Here is a 25171-nt window from a genome sequence, read left to right on the forward strand (position 1 = left end):
GGAAACGGTCCAACGTGGCTCAACTCAGGGTTTTGTAGACCCTGTCTGAGATGACTTGGCTATCTTTCGGTGTCAATCTGCATGGCACAGCTTCGTTTATCTTAAGATTAAATATAATAAATGTCTCTTTGTGAAAATGGCTGGAAATTGAACCCTCCGAGTGGCATTTAAAAAGGAAAAAAAAATTGCACTCTTCATCGCATTTAGAGAAAAATGCAAAAAAGCTGGAGAATGTAAGACAACACCCTAAGCATAGGGGAAAATCTTGGTGCATGTTGGGAACCATTTTGTTTTCCAGCAACGATGCCCTTGCCCCAAAAGCTTCTCGGTTTGAATCAAATTAGCATGCAGTGTTGGCTCACGGGCACGCCATAAACAGGGCTGCTTTTGTTAATTATCCATGGATCTCAGCATTACAAAGAGTGTTCCTACTTGCCTTTGGCTAAGTTACGTTCAAATAGAGAGGGAAAACTTGCATTTAAAGGTGAAAAAATAGAACACACAAATACATAAATGTGATGTATTAAGAAAACAGATACTCTAAATATGCGTTTCCCAGACTCCTTACTTTAATTAGCCTTCCAAAACAACAATTCTTTTTTTCTTAGCTGTAAAACCAGAAACAATCATGCACAAAGCAGTTTTTTAAAGAATTATTTCTCTGCCTTATGTCTAAATAAGACCAAAAGCCTGTAACATATTAATATAAAGAGCATAAATATCAGTGAGCTTTGGAGTTGTCTTTATATCCACATGTTCAATTATCCCTCCAGCAACTAAACACAGTAAGGAAAAGAAAGAAGAACAAAAACCCAACTGAAAACAGCAGGTCATTCCATCAAATTTATTATTCACTTCTCTGTCACAGTTTTGAAAGTGCTGCAGTACATATCACCACACAGTATGTTCTCATCTGACTAACATTAGCCTCACAAAAGACGTTCCACATCATTGCAAAGCCATCGCTTTTTCTGTCATGATACTTTCACTTGGTTCATGCCAGAATGGGTAATTTTGAGCTCAGCTTAACAAAAAACACTTGGGCTGGGGATAGTTGTCTCCGAGTGACATTACATTCAATAAATAGGCATGCAACTCTCTGGCCTCCAACTTGCAAATGTTCAGCAATGCAGAGAGGGTCATTTCTAAAAATGAGGAGCCCGCCAGGACTGTCCTCAATCTATTTCAGTGTGGTGAAACAGAGGAATGGTCTCGTATAGCAGACATATAAGACCTCTACAAATCAGGTGTGGTTTTTGATTTTTATGAATGCACATGACACTATCTGTAGTAGCACCGACACAATAAACAGATCTCAAGGGCTTCTTTCAGTTTCTTCTTTTCAGATACCACAGATACTACGATCTGCAAAAAAAAAAAACCCTCTCTCAACTGCAAGCATTAATAGCAACTGAGAAATTAAACACAACAGATGGAGTGTTACAGTTGGTGTTAAAAATATTTACTCTCGTGTTAGGTCTGTCACTGCTAAATGAATCCAAAAGTATGTGTGTGTGCGTGAGGAGTGGAAAAAGGCTCATTGGTGCCAGACGGTGTTGAGGTGTGTGTTTGCGTGTGGGTCTGTCTGTGTCGGCATCTTGCCATGTTGGTCATTGAAGCCCATAATCACAGTGTTTTGTTCAAAACTAAAGGATAATCAGGAAGGTGGAGAGGAGGTGCTCCACCTGCCCATCAGTTATCCCGTGGAGTGAAGTCAACTATTGTGGAGACGTGTGTTTAAACTAACAGGCTGTGGCACTGAAAGCTCTTCAGACGTGAGTGTTTGTGCATCACCCAAGTGTGATCTGGACAAAAGGCCAGATCACACTTGTTGTCGCGTCTGCTAAGAATCTTTTTCTTTCATAGGTTGTTCACAAGAGGAAGTGAAGAAGTGAAATACATTATATATCAGTGTATGTTTGTAAGTTTTACTCTGAAGTTTAACTGTGATGTAGAAACTCATGAGAATTAAACCCATTAAGAAGTCATTTAACTAAAATTTGATCAATACTCTGGGCAGAGAAATTCTTGTGAAAATGGAAAAGTGCCCATAAAATGACAAAATTAACTATTGACTTGTGAATTGTTTAGGGATGGATGACAAATGCCTGACCAATATGTAAACTCACCGGTCTGTCAACCAGATAAATATAAAGTTTTGGTTTTTAATACTGAATTAAGTTGTATTTGATTCAAGCATGAAAACAAAACAAAACAGACAACTTGAAGAAACCTGATACCAACAAAGAGATTTCTTTAGCTGCCTTCAGTACTTCTTTAAATTCACTCTTGCACTGATCTCCTTTAATGAGGCAGCTTTCAACTGACTCAAAAATGTAGTTTTTTAGGGATTCACATCAATAGAAAAGCACCTAAGATTAACACCCCACAAGTGCTTCATTAGAGTAAGGCTGTTGCCTGCCAAAGCCCTTATAAATGAACCTTTCCTACAGTTCATTTACTTCATTAAGTTTGGTTTGCCTACTTACCAATTAATTCTCTCTACAGCAGATGAAAGATACACAAGAAGAACAGAAAATGTAACAGCCACATCATAAATAACTTACATTTTTAAAGCTTCCGGCTAAATGTAACTTTAAAATGAGAAACACTGAGTATATTAGGCTTTTGTAATTAACACAGACAACTTCTTGGCCACACGCACACAACGCAGTCAAGTTAAGCTTTTGAATAAAAGGTACTGTTGGATCTGCAACGCTGGCAAATTCTTCTAAAAGAAAGGAACAAACTCACAAACAAACCGTGGACATTAGACACTAGAATTTTATCAATCCTTGTATCTAAGCTTAACAAATACTTAGCCTGGCAGCAGTATATGCTGGTGCCTGATCTCGTTCATTATCTCTGGGGCATATAATAGATGGATTTAGCCTTCGTGACTTTATCAGAGGATAGCATCTGTTTCCCATCTGAGGCTACAAGAGATCCATTTGTACAGTTTGAAATGGACTGGCACCCCACAGTTGACAAAGACAAAAGGCTTTAAAGAAATTAACTATTAAACAGGGCTGTCTAGTTAAATATTCATTTTAATCCAGCGCTAACAGAGATACCCATCTAGTCCTTTTGGTCCCATCTTGCTAGGCAATTAAAAAGGAATTTTCATTCTTTCTCTCGGGCTGAATTAACAGCTTGGAGGGGACCGTCGAAAGGAAAAGCCAAAAAGTATGTATGTCAAAGATCAGCTTTCTCTTTTGTCTTAAATGCACTGGTGGAAAACAAGATCTTACGAATGGCAGCTGTGGTTTATCTGCGGGGGGTGTCTTTCCACTCTTGTTAAAATGCACACTTAGCAAAAGCCTCAATGCATTTGACCTCTAACTTAGTAAAAGCAGTCAACAAAATGTTACAAACTAAATCATTTGACAGACAATAAATGAACATTCAGCCCATACAATAAATACAATGAAGCTACAACTGCAGTAACTATTGTATAACTATTATCGTTGTTGTTTTTAGCAGATGACGATATAAACACAGAGTCACAATTCTGAGCTGATGCAGAAAAGGACGACAACTCATCACAGGATGAGAGAGATTAAGGCTCCTCTTCACCTGTATTGCCAAAGCTATCAAGCAGATCTAATGACCGTCAGCTGAGTGTGTCACTGTTTCAGTCATACTGTCAACAGAGGAAAGATCCTTTGGTCTATCCACCCATCATAAAACCTGCTACATGGCACAGACAGGAGAGCGATGCTTTTTCTGTGTCGACACAGCAAAACTAATAAAGGTTATACCAAGTGGAGCCTACTGAACCACAGTTGCATGTTTACATATATGGATAAATGTTTAGGCCTCTTGTAAATATCAAAAATAAATGGACAGAAATCAGTTTAACAACCGAGGGTAACCCTGGGAAAAAAACAGGTTCGGCTGCTTTTTATTTCCAATCCTCGAAACTGGAGGGATGGAACAGCAATCCTTGCAATTTCACCCGACGTGCTACACTGTGTTTTAGGATTATTCCACTTGCAGCTACACATTCTGTCTTCTTAAAAATAGGAGACTTTTGCCTTTCTTGCTTTCTTTTCTTCTTTTAAATACGTGTCACATCTTGCTGCACAGGGCACAGGAAGTCAGACACAGAAGCACAATAAAACAAAAAAAAGAATCTGGTCAACTTTCAAAATAAAAGACCACCTGCAGACTATATGCTTTGCTTGAGCAATGCTCACCGTGTGATTTTGAGATATTTTTATATATTTAAGTATAGCCCATGGCAAGAGTAGTCTGATAACATGTCTAGCAAATATCTTAAAATTACATTTAAAAAAAATTCCCCAATCATTATACCCAGCAGGCAGTTGGACAATGTATCAGCTGGAATCCTGGTATTACAACAGCATACAGCCCTTCTGACACACAGACTTAGCGTTCAGTTATGTTGGCTACAGCGATCCTTTCAAAGAAAATGCAAGAATGTACTGGGACATAAAGGACAAGAGGACAACTTTAGTTTGTTCTAAAGTTTAGAACTGCCCGATAGTTTTTATTTAGGGACTCAAATCTACTGATTTTACATAACTACAGTAATTTGTCTGACTGCTTTCTGAACACTACAATAGCTGGACTATGAACAGAAAAGAGCTACATGCTCTGCAAAATACTTCCAAGATGGATGTAATTATAGATTAGGAGCCAGCATTTTAAACTGACCCACTGAGTGAATACACTGTAATAAATGCATTTTTTTATGCTGAGGTTATCTGAATTTAACTAAGTGCAATTTCAGGACTTTAACCAGGACCAGCTTGAAAATATTAAATCAGAGTAGTTCAAAAACTCAGAATACATTATGGATTACATTAGATATACCACAAAGCAAGACCTAATATGTATAAAGCAAGGGAAATTCCTGGTTGGATTCAGATCACATTACAGGTGACAGCATACCAATCTGACATCCAAAGCTTTTGATAAACATGATTAAAAAGATGACTGCCACTTCAAACAAAACACAGATGCTAGCTACAGAATAAGACTGCATGTAAGAACGCGTTTGAAATAGAGGGCTGCGTTGGAGTTCTTTCATTGTTAAAAGCATGTGCTTCTGCTTGTTACGGAGGGTTAAAATGACGACGCTTCATCGTGTAAACAGATCATTTAGAATCAATTCCTGTTATTCTGCTGATTAAAAGGTACATTTAGAAACGTGAAAAGGATCAGAATAAGCTCTCAGCACTGTCATATTACCCATTTCTTTATATTTTGATAGTAAAACAGGAAATAGGTGCAGCCATTTCTTAAAACGTCTGAAAACTTGCGTGGAAATACATATAACAGTTTAAACTCTCATAATTTCTTTAAGCAGCCTTCAGGAATAGTTCTCTAGACTTCTTGAAGGACATTCAAAGCTCTTCTTTGGATGATGGCTGCCTTTAATTCCATAATGAGAGGTCTGGCATAGGTGGAGGCCAATCCACGACTGATGGTGTTTTGATATCCGGTTCAGTTTTTACTGCACTGGCAGTGAGACTGCCATGCTGAAGCTGTTGTCAGGCAGACACTTTCCAGATGGTACTGCACAGCAGATCAAAATGATTGTACTTTTCTGCACTCAGAATTCCATCAATTTTGACAAAATTTCCAACACCACTGCATTGAAGCTGCAAACCATGACAGAGCCTCTACTATGTGTTACAGATGGCTACTGTGCCTCTACAGACCTCTTTTGTAGATGTAGGTGACAATTTGAAACAAAAATCTCAAATTTGGAATAATCATTTCATAAGTTTCATCAGTTGCCACTGATTTTCAAGCCAGTTCTGGTGTAACGGATCAAACTGACGGGACAGATTCATCTCTCAGGTCCCCTGTCAGGATTTCTTCTTTCAAAGGCAGTTCATCTAGTGCCCTGGGAATCACCTTGTTTGTGCAAAAAAAATACTATTTTATGCTGGTCAGACTGTGTTATCCTCTAAAATTGGTCAGGTACAAGGATGGACTAAAATGAGCAGCAAAGAAAATTTCTGGAAGAACTTCAGAAAGACAACAACGACAAATGCCAAGAAAGTCTGGCTCCTTGGAAGGAAAATATAAAGAAATGAGGTGTGGCTCAAAACCTTTAACCAGTATTGTATTTTAAAAATTTTAGGAAAAAGCAAACCAAACACACCGCTACACGGAAATGGAAATAGACTGGAATTTATATCGTTTTCTTTTAGCCTTTCTGACCAACTCAAAGTGATTTAGACCGTATTTAACCACATATTCATACACAGCTGTATTATATACACTGGTAACACATGATTCTCTGCACAGCCTGTGCGTGTGTTCAGTCATGCACCAATCTACTCTAAAAGGGCTGGCCAAGATGCATCGAGAAGGAAGCATGCTGCGAGGGTAAATAATGCATGCCTACACAGGACATGAGAGAAGGATGTAGCTTCAAGTGTGTGGAGTGCATGGGCAGGGGGCTTGTGGGGGCTCGCTTGTGCGTGCCAGCCTCAGACAGCTCACCACAGAGCAGACGCGCAGAAACGAAAACCCTGTGCCTTCTTAACAAAGACAGAAATGACACCAGTCAGCCGCAGAGAAAGCCAGCTTGAATTTTCATCAAAACAAACACACAAAGTGACGATGCTGCCAAAATAGCTGAGCGGTAATTATTTGACAGTAAAAGGCCATATCGGGTTATATTATTTACACTGCCGGGGACTTCAGACCACCCCTCGGTATTTTAGGCTCTAGCCTCAAACTCTCATCTGACCCAATTATCCAATTAGCTGAAGTAGTGGCCAGACTAGAAGCCGATGACAGCTGGAACACCTGCAGTTGCTGCTCTCGGTGTGGGGTCCAGGAGTTACGTGACCCCGGCAATAAGCATATTTTAACTAATCTGAGCTACAGTGTAAACACCACAGACACTCTGCTCAAGAGGAAGCTGCAAACCTCTGAGGTAGTCATTCCTTACAGAGTATAGTCTGTGTGAAGCATTCCTCATTTTCAGACTTCATTGGAAATCTAAGCTACTTTAACTGGAAGGTCAAATAATTACATCCCTTTGCTCTCGGACCACACTGTATGACAGACATGACAGCATTAAGCCTTTTGACTGTGGCAGGAAACTCTAGACGACAAAACGCCATTGTTACGTGACTTCCAGCGCTTACACCCTTCCGTCAGTATCCTAAATAGAGTAACATCTTAAAAAGAAACCACAACATTGCAGTTTGCCCTACGGGCACTTCCAAGTGGGACAAAACCCAGCCTTGCTTTTGATAGCTCAACTCAAGCTCTCTCTGCCAAAGCATTTCTTTCTCCCTCGGGGCACTTTCCTCCTTCCCTCAAGGTGGTTCAACAACTCTGTGGTCATACTGCTGTGCTTCTTCAGATGCTGAAACATTAAGGGATTAGGGCGGATCGGCAGAATCCATCGGAAGTGATCTTCACAAGAGTTTCTATCTGCTTTGATTTGTCTGTCAAGCTTTTGTTTGATTTACTTTTTGTATATTAAAAAAGTTCTTTGATCACAGCTAACCACACTATTAGTGAAGCCCCAGTATTTTTAAGATGAAAAGAATTTTTTTAAAGTCAGGAGATCAGAAGATGGGATGTTTGTCTTCTCCATTCCTTGATTTTCTGGATTATCAATAACAAATGCATAACCAAGGTGTTGAGCTCAACTGCAGCCAGGTGAGGTTACATCTTAGAAAGAGGTGTAAAGTATGACGGCAGTGACAGTGCAGCTGGCAATTATATAACAAACAACATCCCAGCTGCTTCTGTGCGTATAATTACATTCTCCTCCAAACAAAGCAAAACAAACAACAACTGTTGGATTGTCTGTAGAAGGCCACATACTTTTTATACCAGCCGAGCCGAGGAAAACGAACACAAACCACACTAAACAGGTTTGCTTTTCTGACAGTGTTTCTTCTTTTAAATCACCTTTTAAGGTTTCCGCTTGCATGACTTTCAACCTACTTCAAAGTCAACTTCCCTTCAAGACAGGTGGTTAATTTGTCTGAAAAAATAAGCTCATCTCAAACTCCTTCCAATTAAGACTATGATGACATGCAAAATGTGCCCACAGAGAACAAGGGATAAAGAAGGAGAATGAATCCAACTTGTGTGGGGGATCCGGCTCACATACCCAGCATCTAGCCACAAAAAGGGATGTCTTGGGCTCAAAGTAAACACTGATGGATTTCAGGCTTAAATACTCAAGGCCATTTGTGAAAACAGAGAGGAGTAATATTGCCACCGGGATCTCCTTACACGACATTGTGTATTTATCTTCAAAAACCATGTGAAGCATTCCCAAAATGCTATACGTTCTTCCATGTGACACTTTTTCCCACATTAATAAGGCAACATGAACTGGGAGATGTGTTACGACATTTATATCAGCCTCTTTCAAATTCCTGAATTCAAGAGTTATCAGTTTAAATCAACAATTATTTGTGTTTTTGTAAGTGTATGCTGCAGGAAAAATAGACTAATAGAAATTGACTATCTGGCCAATTAGATTGATGGGTAGGAATTCAGCTTTCTATTGGGAGATCAGTTTATCATAAGGCAGTCAGAAGCAGTGTTTTCCATTCAAAATAAAGGACAAAAAGAGATTGCCTGCTATGTGTTGCGGAAGTAAATACAAGGAATGCACATTCAAGGTCATGCTGAAACAGCTGAAAGCCACAATAAAAGCAATTACCTGGAATGCATGACACTTCTGAGACCGTTTTATCCTTCCATGCAGAGATATACACCCCACATACCTCTCATCTATCAGTCAGAAGCCACTCAGTAGGGAATCCTAGGAAGAAAGGACTGCAGCCACCTGAACCTGTGCAGCCATCAAGCTTACAAGGGGTATTCTTGCTCCACTCACTGAACATAGTGCTTGACAATTTTCCCTGTCATCCTTGAATGCATCTCTACACCCTCTACATCTCTGCAAACCTGTAGTAATGGGACTAAGGACTGTAACATTATGCAGGGAAATCAACGATCTCACTCAAGCAGTGGCACACAAAGACAGAGGGATCAACTACAGTGATGCCACTGTTTTTGATCATCAGGTTCTTGTGTGAAGTTAACCAGACAAAGTCCCTGAGCCACCTTTGAATATACATGAATAGTAAGTCAGAGGTTCTTTAAAGTCAAAGGAGCTCAAAAGGAGATTGAAAACAGAATGAACTCTGAACTTGAAAAGCATTTTCATGGTGTGAATAATGAATAGGCCTGAATGTTTAATGTACGCTAACTGGTAGCTTCATTAGTGGCCTGTTAATGTGAATATGTAATCAGCCAATTCCACGGTAGCAACCCAATGCCTTTAGTTCAAGCTAAGCATCAGAACGAAGGAGATGAGGGACTTTGAAAGTGGTATAGTTGTTGGTGCACAGATACAGTAACAGTAACTCAAATAACCCCTGTCACAAGCAATATATGCATAAGAGCAGCAAGGAGAAGAGGAGAGGCTACAGGAGGAGAATATCGCAAAGGGTGCTACGTCAATAATCAGTAAGTCAATAAGAAAAAGAAAACTGAAGCTACAATTGCCACAAGCTCAGCAGAAGTAAGGAAAAACTTCACCTGATCTGATGAGCCTTTCTGCTACAATATTCAGTGGTTCATACTGGCAGTGTATAGTGCATATTTATATTTTCTTGGCACACAAATGAGGATTGTGTAAATGCCATCGCCTGCCAGACTATTGCTGGTGACCATGTCCTTCCCTTTATCTTCTGATGGCAGTTTCCAGCAGTATGATATGTCATGTCACAAAGCTCAAATCATCCCAGCTGACAAATCTGCAGCAGCTGTGTGATGCTATCATGTCAACAGGCGTCCAAATCTCTGGGAAAAGTTTCCAGCACCTTGTTGATTCTGTGCCACAAAGAATTCAGGGAGTTCTGAATGCAAAAGACTTTGAGTGCCTTGAGGTCCTACCTGAACATTAAGCCAACCAGAGATACACCTGTGGTGTCAACGTAGAATGAGAAAAAAGTGACTCATTCATTAAAAGTAAATGACTGATTTTGGGGGCGTGATGTGGATCCAACTGCATTTACTCGGGTCTAGGGTTTAAAAATGACAATACTAGGCTGCTCCTCAAAATTGTGATTTTTATTCTTTGCTTTTCCATTTTTTTTTTTTACAATAGAAACCTTAATTCTATGTATTTTCAGGTCTTAACACACATTTATTCAATTTGCAAGTAGATCGAGGCACTAAAGGGAAATACCGCAGTTTCAGTGAAATATGAAGCCAAGTTGTAGACTAACCTCAGGCCGAGTTAGTGGAGTAAATGAAGATTGACAGGACGGATGTCAAGGAGGGCAAACAAATACAGGGACTCGCGTGGCACGAACAGTGGCTGCCGCCTCTTGCATCACTCAACGCTATGAATGTCTAGGAGCGCAGGCCTGGGCTCAACTATTTGGCGTGGAAAGAGGGAGACATTTTTCAAATACCTCAAGGATATTTACACACCTGCTTAGTGTGAGGTGTACCGAGGAGTCAGTTCTGTTTCACAGACAATATGATTTTAACCCTAGCAATGGACTGATTGACTCTATTCAGGCCCTGGTCCCAGCAACAAAACCGTGTAAACATCTGCACATTCATATTCATAGACATCTGCACCTAAATAGCACAATGCAAGTTTACGTTCAAGATGATCAGTGTTATTACAAACTCGTTGACTTCCTGGCATTTCACTGTTGCAAAACAGTGAACACATGACTGAATCACACTGCTAGGAAGCCAGGATGGGGGTAGGGGAGTCTGTTTCAAGGCCATGAACCTGCAGGGTAATCAAGGTCTTTGTCAAATTATAGGCCAAGAACACCACTAACCACAGTTCAACCCAGGGCTGAAGAAGAGGTCACCCATTATGTGAATATTATTAAGTCAGAGAGAATTCCGATGTACAACATCAACATTAGAGAGCAAGAGAAGGCCCTACTTTAGGCATTCTAAGTGTCTGAGTACACTAGCTTCCCTTTGTTTAAACCTTCAAAAAAGCTTTCAGCGTGGAACTAATAATAGCATTACAGTTAGCTCAATGCATTTTTGAGATGCGTAGCTAAAGAGGAATGTAGGCTGGGTAAATAAGGGGATGTGCTGGTCCGTTTAGCGTTTTTTGGAACATCTCTTAAAACAACTTAAAAAGAAAACGGTGGATGTGGGTCTCGGTCAACAGGCACGTTGTCATAACATGTCTACAAAAAAACTATATTACACAACTTCAAGGCGAACGAATATCAGGCCAGTTCGGAGACGGGTCACTTTTGTTCCAAAAGGAAATTGGTACTAAAAATCAAAGTGATTCAAGACCACAAACATCTGCAATGTTTACTGCTGCTTGTTAAACTGCATACTCAATGACAATTTATTGACGAGTTGTTGGTTAAAATTCACCGCCAAACTATGAAAGCTGATACAATGTTTAAGCTCAAATGATTTTAATGCATATATGGTGACTAGAATTTCTTAGTTTGTGTAAAAACCACACGCTAATATGTACAAAGGTGTGTATATATATGTTTGAAAGAAGAAAACAAACCTGGTTAATTGAATTGGCAGCACAAGAGGCAAGGCCTGTTCCCAAAGATGACACGAAAAACATGACTGGATCAAAGGGCACCGGAGCCATTGCAAAGCCGGCAGCTGCAGTTGTAACCACCAGAGCTGAAATAACGAAGGTGATAAAAAGAAAAGAAACAACATAATCCATTATAGTTTCTCGGAGTATTATCTCTCCAAAATAATATGTAAAACATTTAACATCCCTAGAAGTTTGATTCAGTGTAAACAAAGGAAAAGCACATAGTAGGACAAGACAAACTGCAACACATTAGATTTCAGCTTAGGCCCCTTTCCATGCACTTTATCTAAAAACTAATAGAATGACTTTAAGTTCTTGTATTAAAACTACTGAATTCCAATTGCTCCAAAGCTCCACTTAAATATGTAAAGTGATGGATTTATTGTTATAACCCATTCTGATACAGAGGGAAATGAATTATAGTGAATCTCATGAAGACGATCAGTCCCACTGACTCACCGAATGACTGGCATGAATCCCTGTTTATTATATTACTAAGCACAACAACATAGTCATGTCTATGTGCACATTTAACCCATCCACAGTAATCTTGTACATTTTTCTATTTATTTGACTGGTGTTCTTTACTTACTCAATTTTTACACAATGTCAGTGATTCTGTTTGCATGTCGGGTAAGTGTTTGCATGTTATTTCCTTTAGTTCATCATCACTTCTAGCTTTGCACAATTCACAGTAAATAATCCCTTTATCTTCTTATACTGGGCCTTGGTGGAGCCAGTCAAGCCATTTTAGTTCAGCTTTCTCCCGATTGGCTGCCCCTATCAAACAGAAGGTCTCAAAACCAGATAGGTGAGTTTGCTGTGCTCAAAACCAGAGTTGTGTGCCTGAGATGACAACATAAACATCCCTCCTCCCTAATATGAATCCAACAGTAGGAAAAGCTTTTTAAAGTATTTAGAACAGCCTGAATATTGAGTCAACTAATATTGTAATAATAAAATATATAAGTAAGTGTTGAATACTCTACCTGTTAGTTTAATTTTTGAAAGTCTTGCATAGATATCCGGTAAGTCAGCCCTATCAACCTTCAGCTGCTTCCACTGTCTATCTAGACGTGCCTGTTTTTCTTCTTCAGTCTCAACCTGGACATGTGGAGGCTCATCTGGAGTTCCAGTCATATGGGAAACGGAAACATTCTGCGCTGCTGCATTTTCTGCAGTGTGCTTCAAGACGGAGAGTTTATCTTGAGGCTTATGGGTTGCATCCTCTGCCTGTGGACCAGCATCTGTAGCTGCAGGATTGATGGTTGGTACTCGCTCCACTTGTCTTTCAACGCTGTCATCTCTCTCATCCACAATAGTCAGGACAGGTGCTTGTTTGGGGATGGCTCGCTGGTGAAGCTCACTCGTGTTCTTTGAAACATACTGGGGGGAAAAAACAAAAGCAAGGAGACTTATTGGGTAAATATTTTCTAATGGCAAAAAAAGAGGCAAAAGAAGAAACTCTGCTAGCCTCAGAATACTGGGATAAATCAGCATTAACGATGAGCAAAAATGTTTAATAAACTGATTTTACAAGATACAATACGTTCGAAGACGACAAGATGATACCTGACGTTTGAGGAAGTTAAAATGTTGATACGTCAGCCAGTTTGAAGGATCTCTTCTGTGCAACTGAATAAGGCTGCGAGCAATCTGGTTGCATCGAGGAACATTTCGAGCTAGTTTCTGTTTCACACTTACACCAACAAAACCTACAAGAAACGCAAGACATAAAATTATTAAAAGTCACAGTTTGGTTAGATTTTCTTGGTCATTAAAAACTAAAACATGCTTTAATCAAAATTTTTCCTACATTTGTTGCCCAGATACATTTTGCTGCTCATTTCAGCATCCAAGAGAACACCACAGTCAATTTACTACTGCACAATCCCATTGCTCTTATTTGAAAATTTAACCAGCTAGCTCATCCCACCTCATGTGTCTTTCTCTGGCAAGGTAACCTGCTCAGTGCGGTGGTGATCTTTGTCATTCAGCTACGTGTGGTCATATTCGCTTGTCTGGTGGCTGTAAAGATCAGAAGGTTTGCTGCAAAGATCAGAAGGTTTGCTGCAAGCTCTAAGACCACTAAATTGCATTTGCAGCAGGTGGAGACTTGGTTTATATGTTTAACCAAGGCTGCAGAGCAGAAAACAACCTTGTTGCTACATACAGTTCAAGAAAAAGGATTTGGAGATTAGCAGGGAAACTGCTTAATTGCTACTTATTTTTTTACTATTTGTTTTAAAAAGCATGGGTGTTCATCTTTTTGTGCTCACACCCTACTGCCACAAATACTGTGAGAAATACTAGAAACCATGAGGAAAAAGCACATTTACTCTATGGACAGGGGGGAAATGACCAAATAAAATGAATGGATGGACAGACAGATAAAATAAAACACAATCAGCAGCCTTTGACGTGGTTTTCATACCACTGATGCAATGCCACAACTCAGAGATATATATTTCGTTATGCTACTAGCCTTCCTAAAAATTAATCCGACCCACCAAACTTACTTTCACATTAGTGGTAACACTTTCACTGTTATTTTCATTAAATACGATAGCTCGAACACAGCAAATCCTACTGTGGATAAAACGTTATCCTAAATTGCTGTTGACAGTGTCCTTAGACCGACTGGCGAAGCATCTAAGTTATGTCCAATATTGACTCTTCTTAAGGGTAAACGTTCAGTATTTTGACACCGCAGGTGCAATAATAGCCACAGTCGCTATATAGCCTTTTTTCCCCTTTGTAGATGCGACCGACTTCTGCTTGGGGCGCATACCCTCTATAAACAAGGTCAATGCTAGCCTATTGCCTACAGCTCAGTTGCATCTAGTTAGCTAAATGCTAAGCTAGTGAGCTAGCTTATGCCTTAGCATCAAGAGCTGATTTAAGCCGCCGCAGATTAAAATGGCGCTGAAAATAACGTCCCTTTGAACCAGATACAAATTTTATTGCATGTTACCTGACAGCCTGCTACATGGTGTTTTATACATGATCTCGAATCATAAAACCGGTTCCCGTTACGACCCCTTCACATGCAGCGAGTCGCCATTTTGACCTCCTTAGATAAAAACAAGTACTTCCGGGGGACGAGATGTTAAACAGGGAAGTGAGATTGGACGAACCGCAGGCACGTAAGAGGTTAGTATTAAGACACCAACAATCTCACCTAAAACTGGTGCAGTTATTATAACAAATAATATTTAACATATATTACTTGTAACATATTTTAAAACTCAGGCTAATATATATATATATATATATATATATATATATATGAATAAAGAGAGCGAAACATCCCATTGATATTCTGACACTTGCATTACTTAAGCAAGTAAGGTTTCAGGCTCAGGCTCAGCTCCCAGACATAATGTCATGCATGCAGTGCCTTGTAATCAATATCAATAAAATATTCTGCTTGCAAATGTTATCAACTCTTTTCAATGTTACCCTCAACTAAGGCAACCTAATTAGTTGGATGACCTCTTTTAGTGTCTAAGAATAATTCAGAATGAATAATCAGACGTTTCAATCTAATCTCCATGTTTTATGGTGGAGCCTTTGGTTATCAATCCTGCAAAGGCTCAGTCATTAAAGAAGTATAAAGAAAGAACTATTTACAAAAAACAGATTAGATAAGAAACATGCACATTATTTCAGTCTCTTAATCACATAGAGGCAGTCCACCAAATCATCAAGCACATAAAAAGTAGCTTTATTCATTACAGACACTAGAAAATCACCCTGCCACTCCATAAATCTGTACACAAAGCAAACTAGTAATAGAGTTTTTTCATATTGAAGTTTTTGCATTCATACACACCCTCTTTTTATTATGCAGACTCAGCACAGAGCATCATGTACCCCAATTTCACTAGTGGATAATAGATTTGTAGTTGTTACATTGCCTAATCCTACATAAAGTGACAAAGAGAAAAGAGAAAGGCATGTTATCCAAAAACTTAGCATAATGTGCTGTGGAAACTGAAATAGGAAGAATAGACCGAGGTATGCTAGGTCTTACAAAGTAATGAAACCAGATCTGAAACTTGAGGTACCATCAGATTTTGAATCCCGATGAACAACACCATGTGGCAAGTGTCTGACTGCCAATTACTTCTTTTTTGTCAGCATGATATTGATTCCAAACTCACTGCCAATGCAGTAAAACCATATCTGGAAACACACTGGGGAATACTATCACTCATGGATAGGCCTCCCCAGTACCCAGATCTAAGTGGTGTTGAAGCAGTGTGGAATCATCATGACAGAAAACTGAACCAAAAAAGCTTTAAAAAAAACTTGAAAAACTGCCAAATGCACTCTTCACTGCCCTTATTTTTCAGATTGGCTTTAGTCAATACTTTTTAATAAAACAGTTTTAATCACAGAGGAGGACACTGATTGGTCAGTGGATTGTAGAGCTCATATTCAATGTAAAGAAAAAAACATTCATTGTTGCTTAACAGTTTTGCACTATAAGCAGTTGTGAACTATACAAGACCAGGTCATTATTTGGAGTACATCGACTCTTCTGACAAGCGTGTTTTCTGTTATGAATGGCCTTGATGCGAGTATTCTTTGCAGTTGTTATATTGTTGAAGGACTGAAATCGTACTGCAATCCAAGCTAAGCATCCAATTCTCCTGATTCATCCCAATCATTTCACTGTACGGCCAACTCCTCTTTCCCTCCTAAGATTATACAGTGTAATCTTCATGCACCATCAAGATGCAATGGCTGATAAATGCCAATAATACACAAGGCCATTCACGTACCAGCATGAGAGCACCTTTATTACAGGATATAACCGTTATGTTCTGTTCTTCAATATTTCCCTCCACAATGACCCATCCTACAGCTTTACATTTGGTTTCGCTGTGAGGGGTGAAGACGAGGTTATTGCTTGATATTATGGCCTATAATTTACATCTAAGTACAGTTATACAACTCTAGTTTTCCATGCCCGCTTTATAAGAACACAGATGCTTTAGGTATAGAGCTACCGAGTTTATGGCAAAGCAGGGCACTGCATCCAAATTCAATCTTTGGAGCAGCAATGTCACAGATGCCACCAGTGAATAGCGTTATTAATAGAATATAAGGGACTAATATTAACAAATAGGCAAGCAAGACAAACTGCTCTTCTGGACTGGAACTGAATAATATTTTTCATTGCACCTGAGAATATTAAAGATCTATCAGTGAGTACAAACTCACAGATACAGGGGAGTAACTGCCAAGGAGCCAGCTCGCATAGCCTTCTGCCTAATCATTAGTCTGGAGGCTAAATTTGGCATTTCTTAAAGGTAAATACAGGCTTTGTGTTAAGATACTGAAAAACAAGACTGATAAGGTTTTATAAAACTTTGGATGTTGTTCTCTTAAAGGCAGAAAGGCAGGAAGCTTCACTTGTTTAGATAATTGCACGGTGCACTCCAGTGGGTAAAGACAAAGCTAATCATGCTTTTAACTCCTTCTGTCCATAAGGCAGACCAAAAGACAGGATCTTAAGAACAGATGGGCAAAGTGGAGTAGAATAGTTCTGAAACAATAGGTTTCTAAGGGTTTTTTCAACCTACTGGGGACTTTCAAAGGATTTCTACTGTTATTCTAGCCCTGATGGTGGTCTCAGTATGAGGGCTTTTGTCATGATGCTTTCACTGCTTTTTGAAAAAAAAAAGAATGAAGTGGCTGTAAACATCTTCTCCAGGGAGAAACAAGAAAACAAAAGGAGTCAAGGCTTGCATTGTCAGAGTGACATAGTTTGTCAGAGAGCAGGCTGATGTCAGCCAGAGAACATTAGGCTTCAAAGAAAGTACTACACCCACTGCAACGGGGTTTAGTCCTGCAATGCTATGCAGACTATAATTCCTGATTGAATCAGCTGCAATTACAGCTTTTAGGCTCTGACCTTTTAGGCCAGGGATAGAGTACAATTCCACGTACATGGAAGGAAAACAATTTGGAGTCATCTATTAACTTTGTTTGGCTGGTGTCTGATCATCAGCAACCAGAAACATTAAAAATGCTATGGTGGTTGCACTACTGTAAGGGTAAAGAACACAGGATATGCTTTCAATACTCAAAAACATGAAAATTGACAGATTAATTGGAAAAAAGAAAATTAATAGACATTACTAACAAAGGGCCAGTTGCTCCTTACAAATAGGCCTGCTGGAAAAAAAAATGTGGCCCTGGTTTTACATGTTTCACACTGGCGCACGAACTGACCACATATAATGAAACACTCTCCTCCCAAGCCTCAATAAATGGTCTAGTCCAATAACAGAGGTCTCACAGACCTGTCATCAGCTCATTTCATCTGCTTGGATTTATAAGCACTGTCCCAGAGGTTTTAGTGCCATCACTAATCCCACAGGAATAGCCATCTGAATGACTGTGGAGTCAGACCTTCTAAAAAAAATGAAAAAGGCAGACAGTGCTACATAACTCCAAGCAGAAACAGATGCAGAGACGCTTTTGTGTTTATAATTGATTTTCAAGGGCAACATTTTGTTGTCATAGTTGGTCTAACAAGCTCCTGGCTGGCGCCCAGTTGCTCGTCAACCACACAGTGTAAGACGTACCAGCCATTCATTGCCCTACCCCCAGTGGGATGGCACCATGCTGGAGTACTGACATCAGCCATGGAATTTCCCTTTGGGACAGACACTTGTTCCATTTTAAAATACACGGTGAGTCGGTCTGAGTTGGTGAAGCATCCAAAACCTTCTCAGATGAACCGGTATTCATCCTCAGCTGCCTCCCGGATGCCTGCCCTCTTTCCATCAACAACAGGTATTCTCAAGCCCTATGGCCACCAGTGTTTACGTTTGAAATCGCGGGTGTCTTTGTGGGCCTCCACGGTTAAGCTTCTAATTGGCCATGGCTCATCAATCACACAGCGCAACCCCGTTCACCCAAAATCTCATCCAAACAGCTAAGAGGAATGAGACCCATGGAATGGACTCTATGTCTCCCAAAGGCCTAAAAGTAGGCTTAGGGAGGGGCAAGTGGTTTGTGAGAAAACCACGCTTTTTCCAAGCTCATGTCAAGCAATGTATGTGTCTGTCCTTTGTCTTTCCTGACATGCACACATTCCTTCCCCAACAATAAACTAAATCTTATTGTATATTTACATTTGATTTCAATCAAAACAGATGGGGATGTCTGTGGCTTTACTTTTTCTTCCTTGCTATCTTCTGTTGAACTTGGGCTGAATTGTTAACCAGGTGTTGACCAAAGAACGTTGTTTTTTCACCTAATTATTTAGGAATAGCAGTGCTTGAAAAGTTAAAAGCCCAGTAACAGAGCATCCAACTACTTGATGCTTGGTAGTTTAGCGGTTCATCATGTCTGGGACCACAGTTCATAAGCACACTCCAGACAGGGTCAAATGGGTCATCTCCCTAGTCAATGTGCAGCAGTTATTTGGTTTGGCTGAACTCTCAAAGTCCATGATTTGGCCACAGTGTAATGCAGAGCCCACAAATTTGTCAAGAGGGGAAAAAAAGGCCTACAGTGTATGCGGTTTATGGGGTCACAGCAGAGCCTCCACATTTCTTCACAACCACAGACAACATGCGCAACACTCAGTGTGTTTTTTCCATTAGTCCTGGTGTGTTATTTATTTATTCCTCCATTTCCCTTTTCCTTTTTCCCCCACTAATACTTTTCATTCATTCATTCACCACAACAAGCTGTCTTTCCTAATGTTCGTCCCTGGGAACAGATGAAGGTCATGGTGATTTTCTGAAGATCAAGTCTGATAAGGACTGCAAACAAATCTGTGGTTCCCCTTGCCCTTTCAAAAACACAAACATACTAAACACCCCTGTAGCTGGTCCATGTCCAATTCTCTTCAGTAACCAAGAGTAATCAGCCGTGTCATCCTTGTCGTAAATCTCCGGGCAGTAGCGGCTCCCAGCCCAGACGGGAATAGGCCTTGTTCAGTCGCACTTGCCTTCGCATCATAAATCCATGCCCGTCTTTGCGGGATCAGTTTCCTGCTTTGTGTGTATCTCCCAGCAGAGGAGTATATGGGGGAAGCGAGGATATTTCAAGACCACCGTCTCCTGAAGGAGTCAATTTGCAAAATGGACTGTCTCTTCCTCCCTGCTGATATAATGCAGGGTTTTAAATGCTACTTTTTAACATCAGATGAAGATTTGAATCTTAGTCCTAGACTTGAATCCATTTCTGAAGTATAATTATTAAAAACAAGGAATACCATAAAAATATACCTAAAGCACATTTTATATATTCAGGACTGTGAAAAAGTATTTGTTCGCCTCTTCTTTCCCTTTCATTTTTTTTGCATATCTGTCACTTAAATGTTTCATCAAACTAAATTTAGCATTTAACAATGATAACCCAAGCCAATGCAAAATGAAGTTTTTAGATGATTTCATTTATTAAAGGAACAAAGCTATCCAAACCTATCTGGCTCTATGTGAAAAAGTTAACTAAACCTAATAACTGGTTGTGCGAGCCTTGCAAGTAAGAACTGGAATCAAGTGTTTGTGATAGTTTGCAATGGGTCTTTCAAATCACTGTGGAGGAATTTTGGGCTGCTTTCTTGTGCAAAATTGTTGTCATTCTCCCTCCCACATTCTTCCCTTACAGAATGCCTATCTGAATTAAAATCTTGGTTCATCTCTAATTTTCTTAAGCTCAATGAGGATAAAACTGAAATCCTCCTTATTGGCAGTAAATCCAACCTAATGAAGACAAATCATTTCTCACTCACTATTGATAACTCCACAGTTTTCCCTTGAGCCTTGGTGTCATCCTAGACAGTTCACTATCCTTTAAATCTCACATCAATAATCTCATCCGTTCTGCCTATTTCCATTTACGCAACATTAACAGATTACCTCCTTCTCTTTTTGCCCAGTCTACATCCATTCTTGTCCACAGTCTTGTTACCTCCCACCTTGACTATTGTAATTCTGTCTTGCACTGTCTCCCCCAAAAATCCCTCCATAAGCTTCAACTGGTTCAAAACTACCAGAATCCCCTCCTACCAGCACATCAACCCTGTTCTTCAGGAACTTCACTGGTACCCATTGAAATTCCGGATAATATACAGACTTCTTCTGCTCACCTTCAAGGCCATTCATAAGCTTGCACCTCCTTACCTTTCTGACCTGTTAAGCACTATCTTTTCTGCCCGCTCACTTCAATCCTCTTCTTCTATCCAGCTTGCTGTGCCTTCTTTCCGCCTCACCACCACGGGAAGCAGAGCTTTTAGCTGCTCACTCTCTACACCCAGATATAAGAAACATTGGTTCTCTCCCCTAGTTTAAATCTCAACTCAAAATCTATCTGTTCAAATCTGCATGTTCACTGTGAACCCACCGTTTGTTAATTTTATCTTGTGCTTTTGTTTTATTGTTCTTCATTTTGTCATTGTTCTATTATGTGTTTCGTTCTATTGTTAAGTGTCCTTGGGTGTCTTGAAAGGCGCTTTATAAATAAAATGTATTATTATTATTATTATTATTATTATTATTATTATTATTATTAATTCAGCCTCATTAAAGGGTTTTTAAGCATGAATCGTCTGGTTATGGTCATCTCAAAGCATCTCAATCTGATTTAAGTCTGGACATTGAGCCAATTGAAAGATGGACTTGTTGGTGTATTTTGTCCTCCTGCATAACCCACAAGCACTTTAGCTTCTGGGCACAAACTGATGGCCGGACATTTGCTGTACCATCATTTGTGGCAAATCATCCAAGTTCTTAAGCAATCAAGCAGCCAAAGTCCATCACATTACAACTATTTACTTTTTCACCTAGGGGCAGCTAAGTTTGGATATTTTTTCCCTTCATAAATGAAATCATTATTTGAAAATTGCATTTTGTATTTACTTGGTTATATTTATCTAATATTAACATTTATTTGATGATAGAAACATGCAAGTGTGACATGCAAAAATCACGAGAAGTAAGAAGGGGACAAATACTTCTTCACACCACTGTATCATTCAGCATATTCCTTCTGAATTGTTCAAAACGGTCATGCTCGTCTCTTCATTTTCTCTCTCTCTCTCTTTTCAGATCATGTAAAGTGGCTTTATTACAATCTCTCTGCCATAAAATGGCTTAAACTTTCAGTGTTTAACCTTTCGTTTGTCTTTTTCATACACTTTCTGTAATGACTATCACCCACTCTTATTCTCCGAGAAAACGTTCTTTTCTCAGTGGAGACGAGCTAGTTTTACACACACTGTGTGATAGCCTCAAAGCCAAAGAAGGACCTTCCTTTCTGCAGGTCAGCGTGCATGGCTGGGTGTATGACAGAGTCTTGGCAGCTGTGGTCTAAGTGGTTTTGTAAGGCAGAGAAATACTGAACATCCCTGGATGCCTTTCTTATCTTGTGGGGACAAAGTTGTTTCACACATTACACTTTCACTCTCAGCTACTCTGGTGGTGGTCTAAATGTCACTCACCCAACCCCTAACATTATCCTTACATGAATATAGCATTTGATTGGATTGGATTATACTCTTAATTGCAGTCATCGCAATCAAATGCAATATTATTAAAATTACCCAATTAAATCCTAATTATAACTCTCTAATGTGTTGAACTGAAGCCTCGGTTAAGATGTCTTGTGATCTGCCTGCGCTGCAAACATAGCGTTAGAGCTCTTGTATTAGATTCCAATCGGGATTACGGTCCACTGCAATATTCTATTACTATTATTTGTAAGTAATTTGAACAACAATGGAAGGGCGATTCTCTTTCCATAGCTGCTTTCATTACTAACATACCCTCCAACATGACTCCCCCTCCCTTTTTCGGAAAGTGCCACAATGACAAAGTGCATAAGAAAAGCATGGTGGCAGAAAACGAGGGAATCCTATCAGTGCATGAATTTAATTACCACTCAGATGGCGCCACATAATGAGGAAAAGGTGGATGTGCGAGAGACTTGCATAATTCATTTCGCCTTTCTCATTTCAACCTGCCCTAGCCTCCTCGCCCCTCCTCTGTATTTCCTACACGGTGCCACATTTCTCTGATCGATGATCAATAATTTCTTTTCACCCAAAAAGATTTGCATAGAGGGAATTATCTGTTCTCTGTGTACCATTGGGGGAAAACTCGCACGGCACTTTGGAATACAGGTGGCTGAAATCAGCTTCAGTGTTATGCCCTCTCTCCCCCACTTGGCCTAATTTGTCATCTGCTGTTGAAATAAATGGCAGAGGAGCACCACAGCCTGCCCACCAGAGCCCAGATTACAGTGGACTACCTTTACAACAGAGTGCAATAGCAGACAGAAAGCCATTTTACAATTGCACAGAACTGACAGACCCTAGCCAGACATTTCTTCCACTCAACCATGTCTGGTTCTTGACCCTTAGGGAGATTCTGTAAGTTGAATGCTTGTTTTTTAATCCAAACCAGTTTGGATGGAGACGAAAGCAAAATGGAAGCCTCAAAATAGCAATCACAGAAAGGATTCAAACTCGTATGTCTTGATATGAGATTCATTTAGTCTGTGCATCAATTTTCTACTGTAAATGTGCAATCGGAAGAAAACTGGAGATATTAGCCACTGCTGTGGTGTCAGATGCCGATACGGAGAGAGAGAGAGAGAGAGGAATGTTCCAGCCACCAAAAACAGACACATTGTCAATAGACCACGCAAATAAGCGAGCACCAAGCTTGAGTAGTGTCCCTGGACTATAAGTATGCAGTTTTTGGATTTGCAAACAATACATTCCCAGAACAGCTAATGTTTTTATACTGTCAAGCTTTAACACTATAGTCGTCTATCTCCTTAACTTCCTGTTCTTTCGAAAGCTCAGTGGGTTCATCTAATTTACAGACTTTTAAAGAGTTTTTACAATCGCCTGATATTAAGAGGTACATGTCTCCAGCCTAAAGACATTTTACACATGGTGTCCAGTGGAGTATATTTTGTGTGAGCCTGTTTGACTGTGCATCTTAAAGGGAAATGTGTGTATACACAAGGGTGTGTGTGTGTGTGTGTTTGAGTGTGTAGAAAGACGGGGATGGTTGTTTGAAACTTGATCTGAGGGCCAGTTGGATTCATGAAGGGTCTCTTTTATGTCCCCTTCCCATCCGGTGTCTTGACTTGAATCACCCTGCCTGAATCAAGTGCTTCCTTATGCCAAACGCTCGCTCTGCTACTTAAAAACAAATGTGCGGAAAAAAATGATGTGCATGTATGTGTCACAGTGTCAGTCAAACACTTTAGACGCTCTGTTTTGTTTTTACTCCTTCCTTCCTAAATCTCCCCCATCTGACAGTCACCAGTCGCAGATGTAGATTTAAGAGAAATCCATATGAAATTGCTTAATACCTTTAGATTCTGTATCAGCATCGGCATAACGAATCACACTGATTTATTTTTTCATTCCCAACTTGATTCTGCTCCTTTTTAGACCATTTGTGCCAGGTGGAATAGTCATTATATAGTTACTTGGGCGGAAGGAAGACAAGAGGATTAGATGGACATTCCGTACTCAGGAATCCCAGGAAACTTTATAAGACTTGAGAGCTGTTGCAATAGGTCTGCTGTGCTGTAAATATATGTTAAACCATCAGCATTCCTGAAAAAACAATGCCCAGAAAACGAGTTGTGAGTTATGTAAGGAAAAGAAAAGAACGGCTGTGAATCCAAATGGTTTTCAGCTTTATCCAGAATTCTGTATCCCGACAAATCACAAGAGGTGACGTGGACAGCACACATTCACATAAGCTGTATTTTTCTTATGTAAATGTGCCCAGGAAAGTCATTGCATGCTCCATTTTATGTCTGTGCGCAGTTAAAAATGTCTGTTATCCAGATTCAGGTGTACGCACACTTTGAAGGGCCTATAAATACTGTCGGACTAATTTGATTTAAACTAAAATGGAAAACATGTTTTGACCCCTCAATGAAAACCATGTGTGTGCTCGATGTGGTAGCCAGGTTGAGAAGCAATCTTTTTGTGTGCGTTTTTTTTCGAATGCCTCCAGTGGCAGTTCATTTCCATACATTTTTAGCACAATACAGACACTTTTGATAATCTCGGCTTCCTCCTGGTTATAAAAACTTAAAGAATTGCCAGTCGGTTCAGAATACACGCACATATCCAGGTATGCCGCTCCTATGTTAATGAATAAAAATGGAGCTGTGATTTATACTTCTCCATGTGACGTTGCTGTTTTACAGTCTGTATCCTTTAAATCTGAGAAAAGACGAGCGTTCAAACATTTGTCATAATCTTCCCCCTTAAAACAAGAAGAATGATGAGCTGCTGATAAGTATGCAAAGACGAACCCAATGTCACGCTTGTACTGTCTGGAACTGGAGACATGAATCTACTGCATGCACTGTTAAACCTCCCAACAACCTCCCAAATAACTGCAAAATGATGTGAATCCACTGAAGCATTTACATAAGCCAATCTAACTAACTTGCTTCATGCCTGATATTGCCTATTGATTTTAATTCTAATCTAAAACCTTCCACAAAATTAAATTTGCTGATAAAATCCTGAATCCACCATGGCCATTTAACACGATAAATTAGATTGATCCATGTCCAGAT

General features: G+C 39.7%; 1 protein-coding gene across 1 annotated transcript in view; it reads right to left on the reverse strand.

Annotated features, from left to right (window-relative positions):
- The window catches only part of LOC120738071 (protoheme IX farnesyltransferase, mitochondrial), a 33436-nt gene extending 18751 nt beyond the window's left edge, over positions 1 to 14685 (reverse strand). The window contains exons 1-4 of the mRNA XM_040039111.1: positions 14556 to 14685; positions 13154 to 13296; positions 12571 to 12967; positions 11540 to 11664 (exon numbers count right to left, since the gene is read on the reverse strand). Of these exons, the coding sequence (XP_039895045.1) occupies positions 11540 to 11664; positions 12571 to 12967; positions 13154 to 13296; positions 14556 to 14586 (696 nt within the window). The 5' untranslated portion in view covers positions 14587 to 14685. The remainder of the gene's footprint in view (positions 1 to 11539; positions 11665 to 12570; positions 12968 to 13153; positions 13297 to 14555) is intronic.
- Positions 14686 to 25171: the final 10486 nt, after the last annotated feature.

The sequence above is a fragment of the Simochromis diagramma genome, unplaced genomic scaffold (genome assembly GCF_900408965.1).
Source record: "Simochromis diagramma unplaced genomic scaffold, fSimDia1.1 OVJJ01000402.1, whole genome shotgun sequence".
Taxonomy (NCBI): domain Eukaryota; kingdom Metazoa; phylum Chordata; class Actinopteri; order Cichliformes; family Cichlidae; genus Simochromis; species Simochromis diagramma.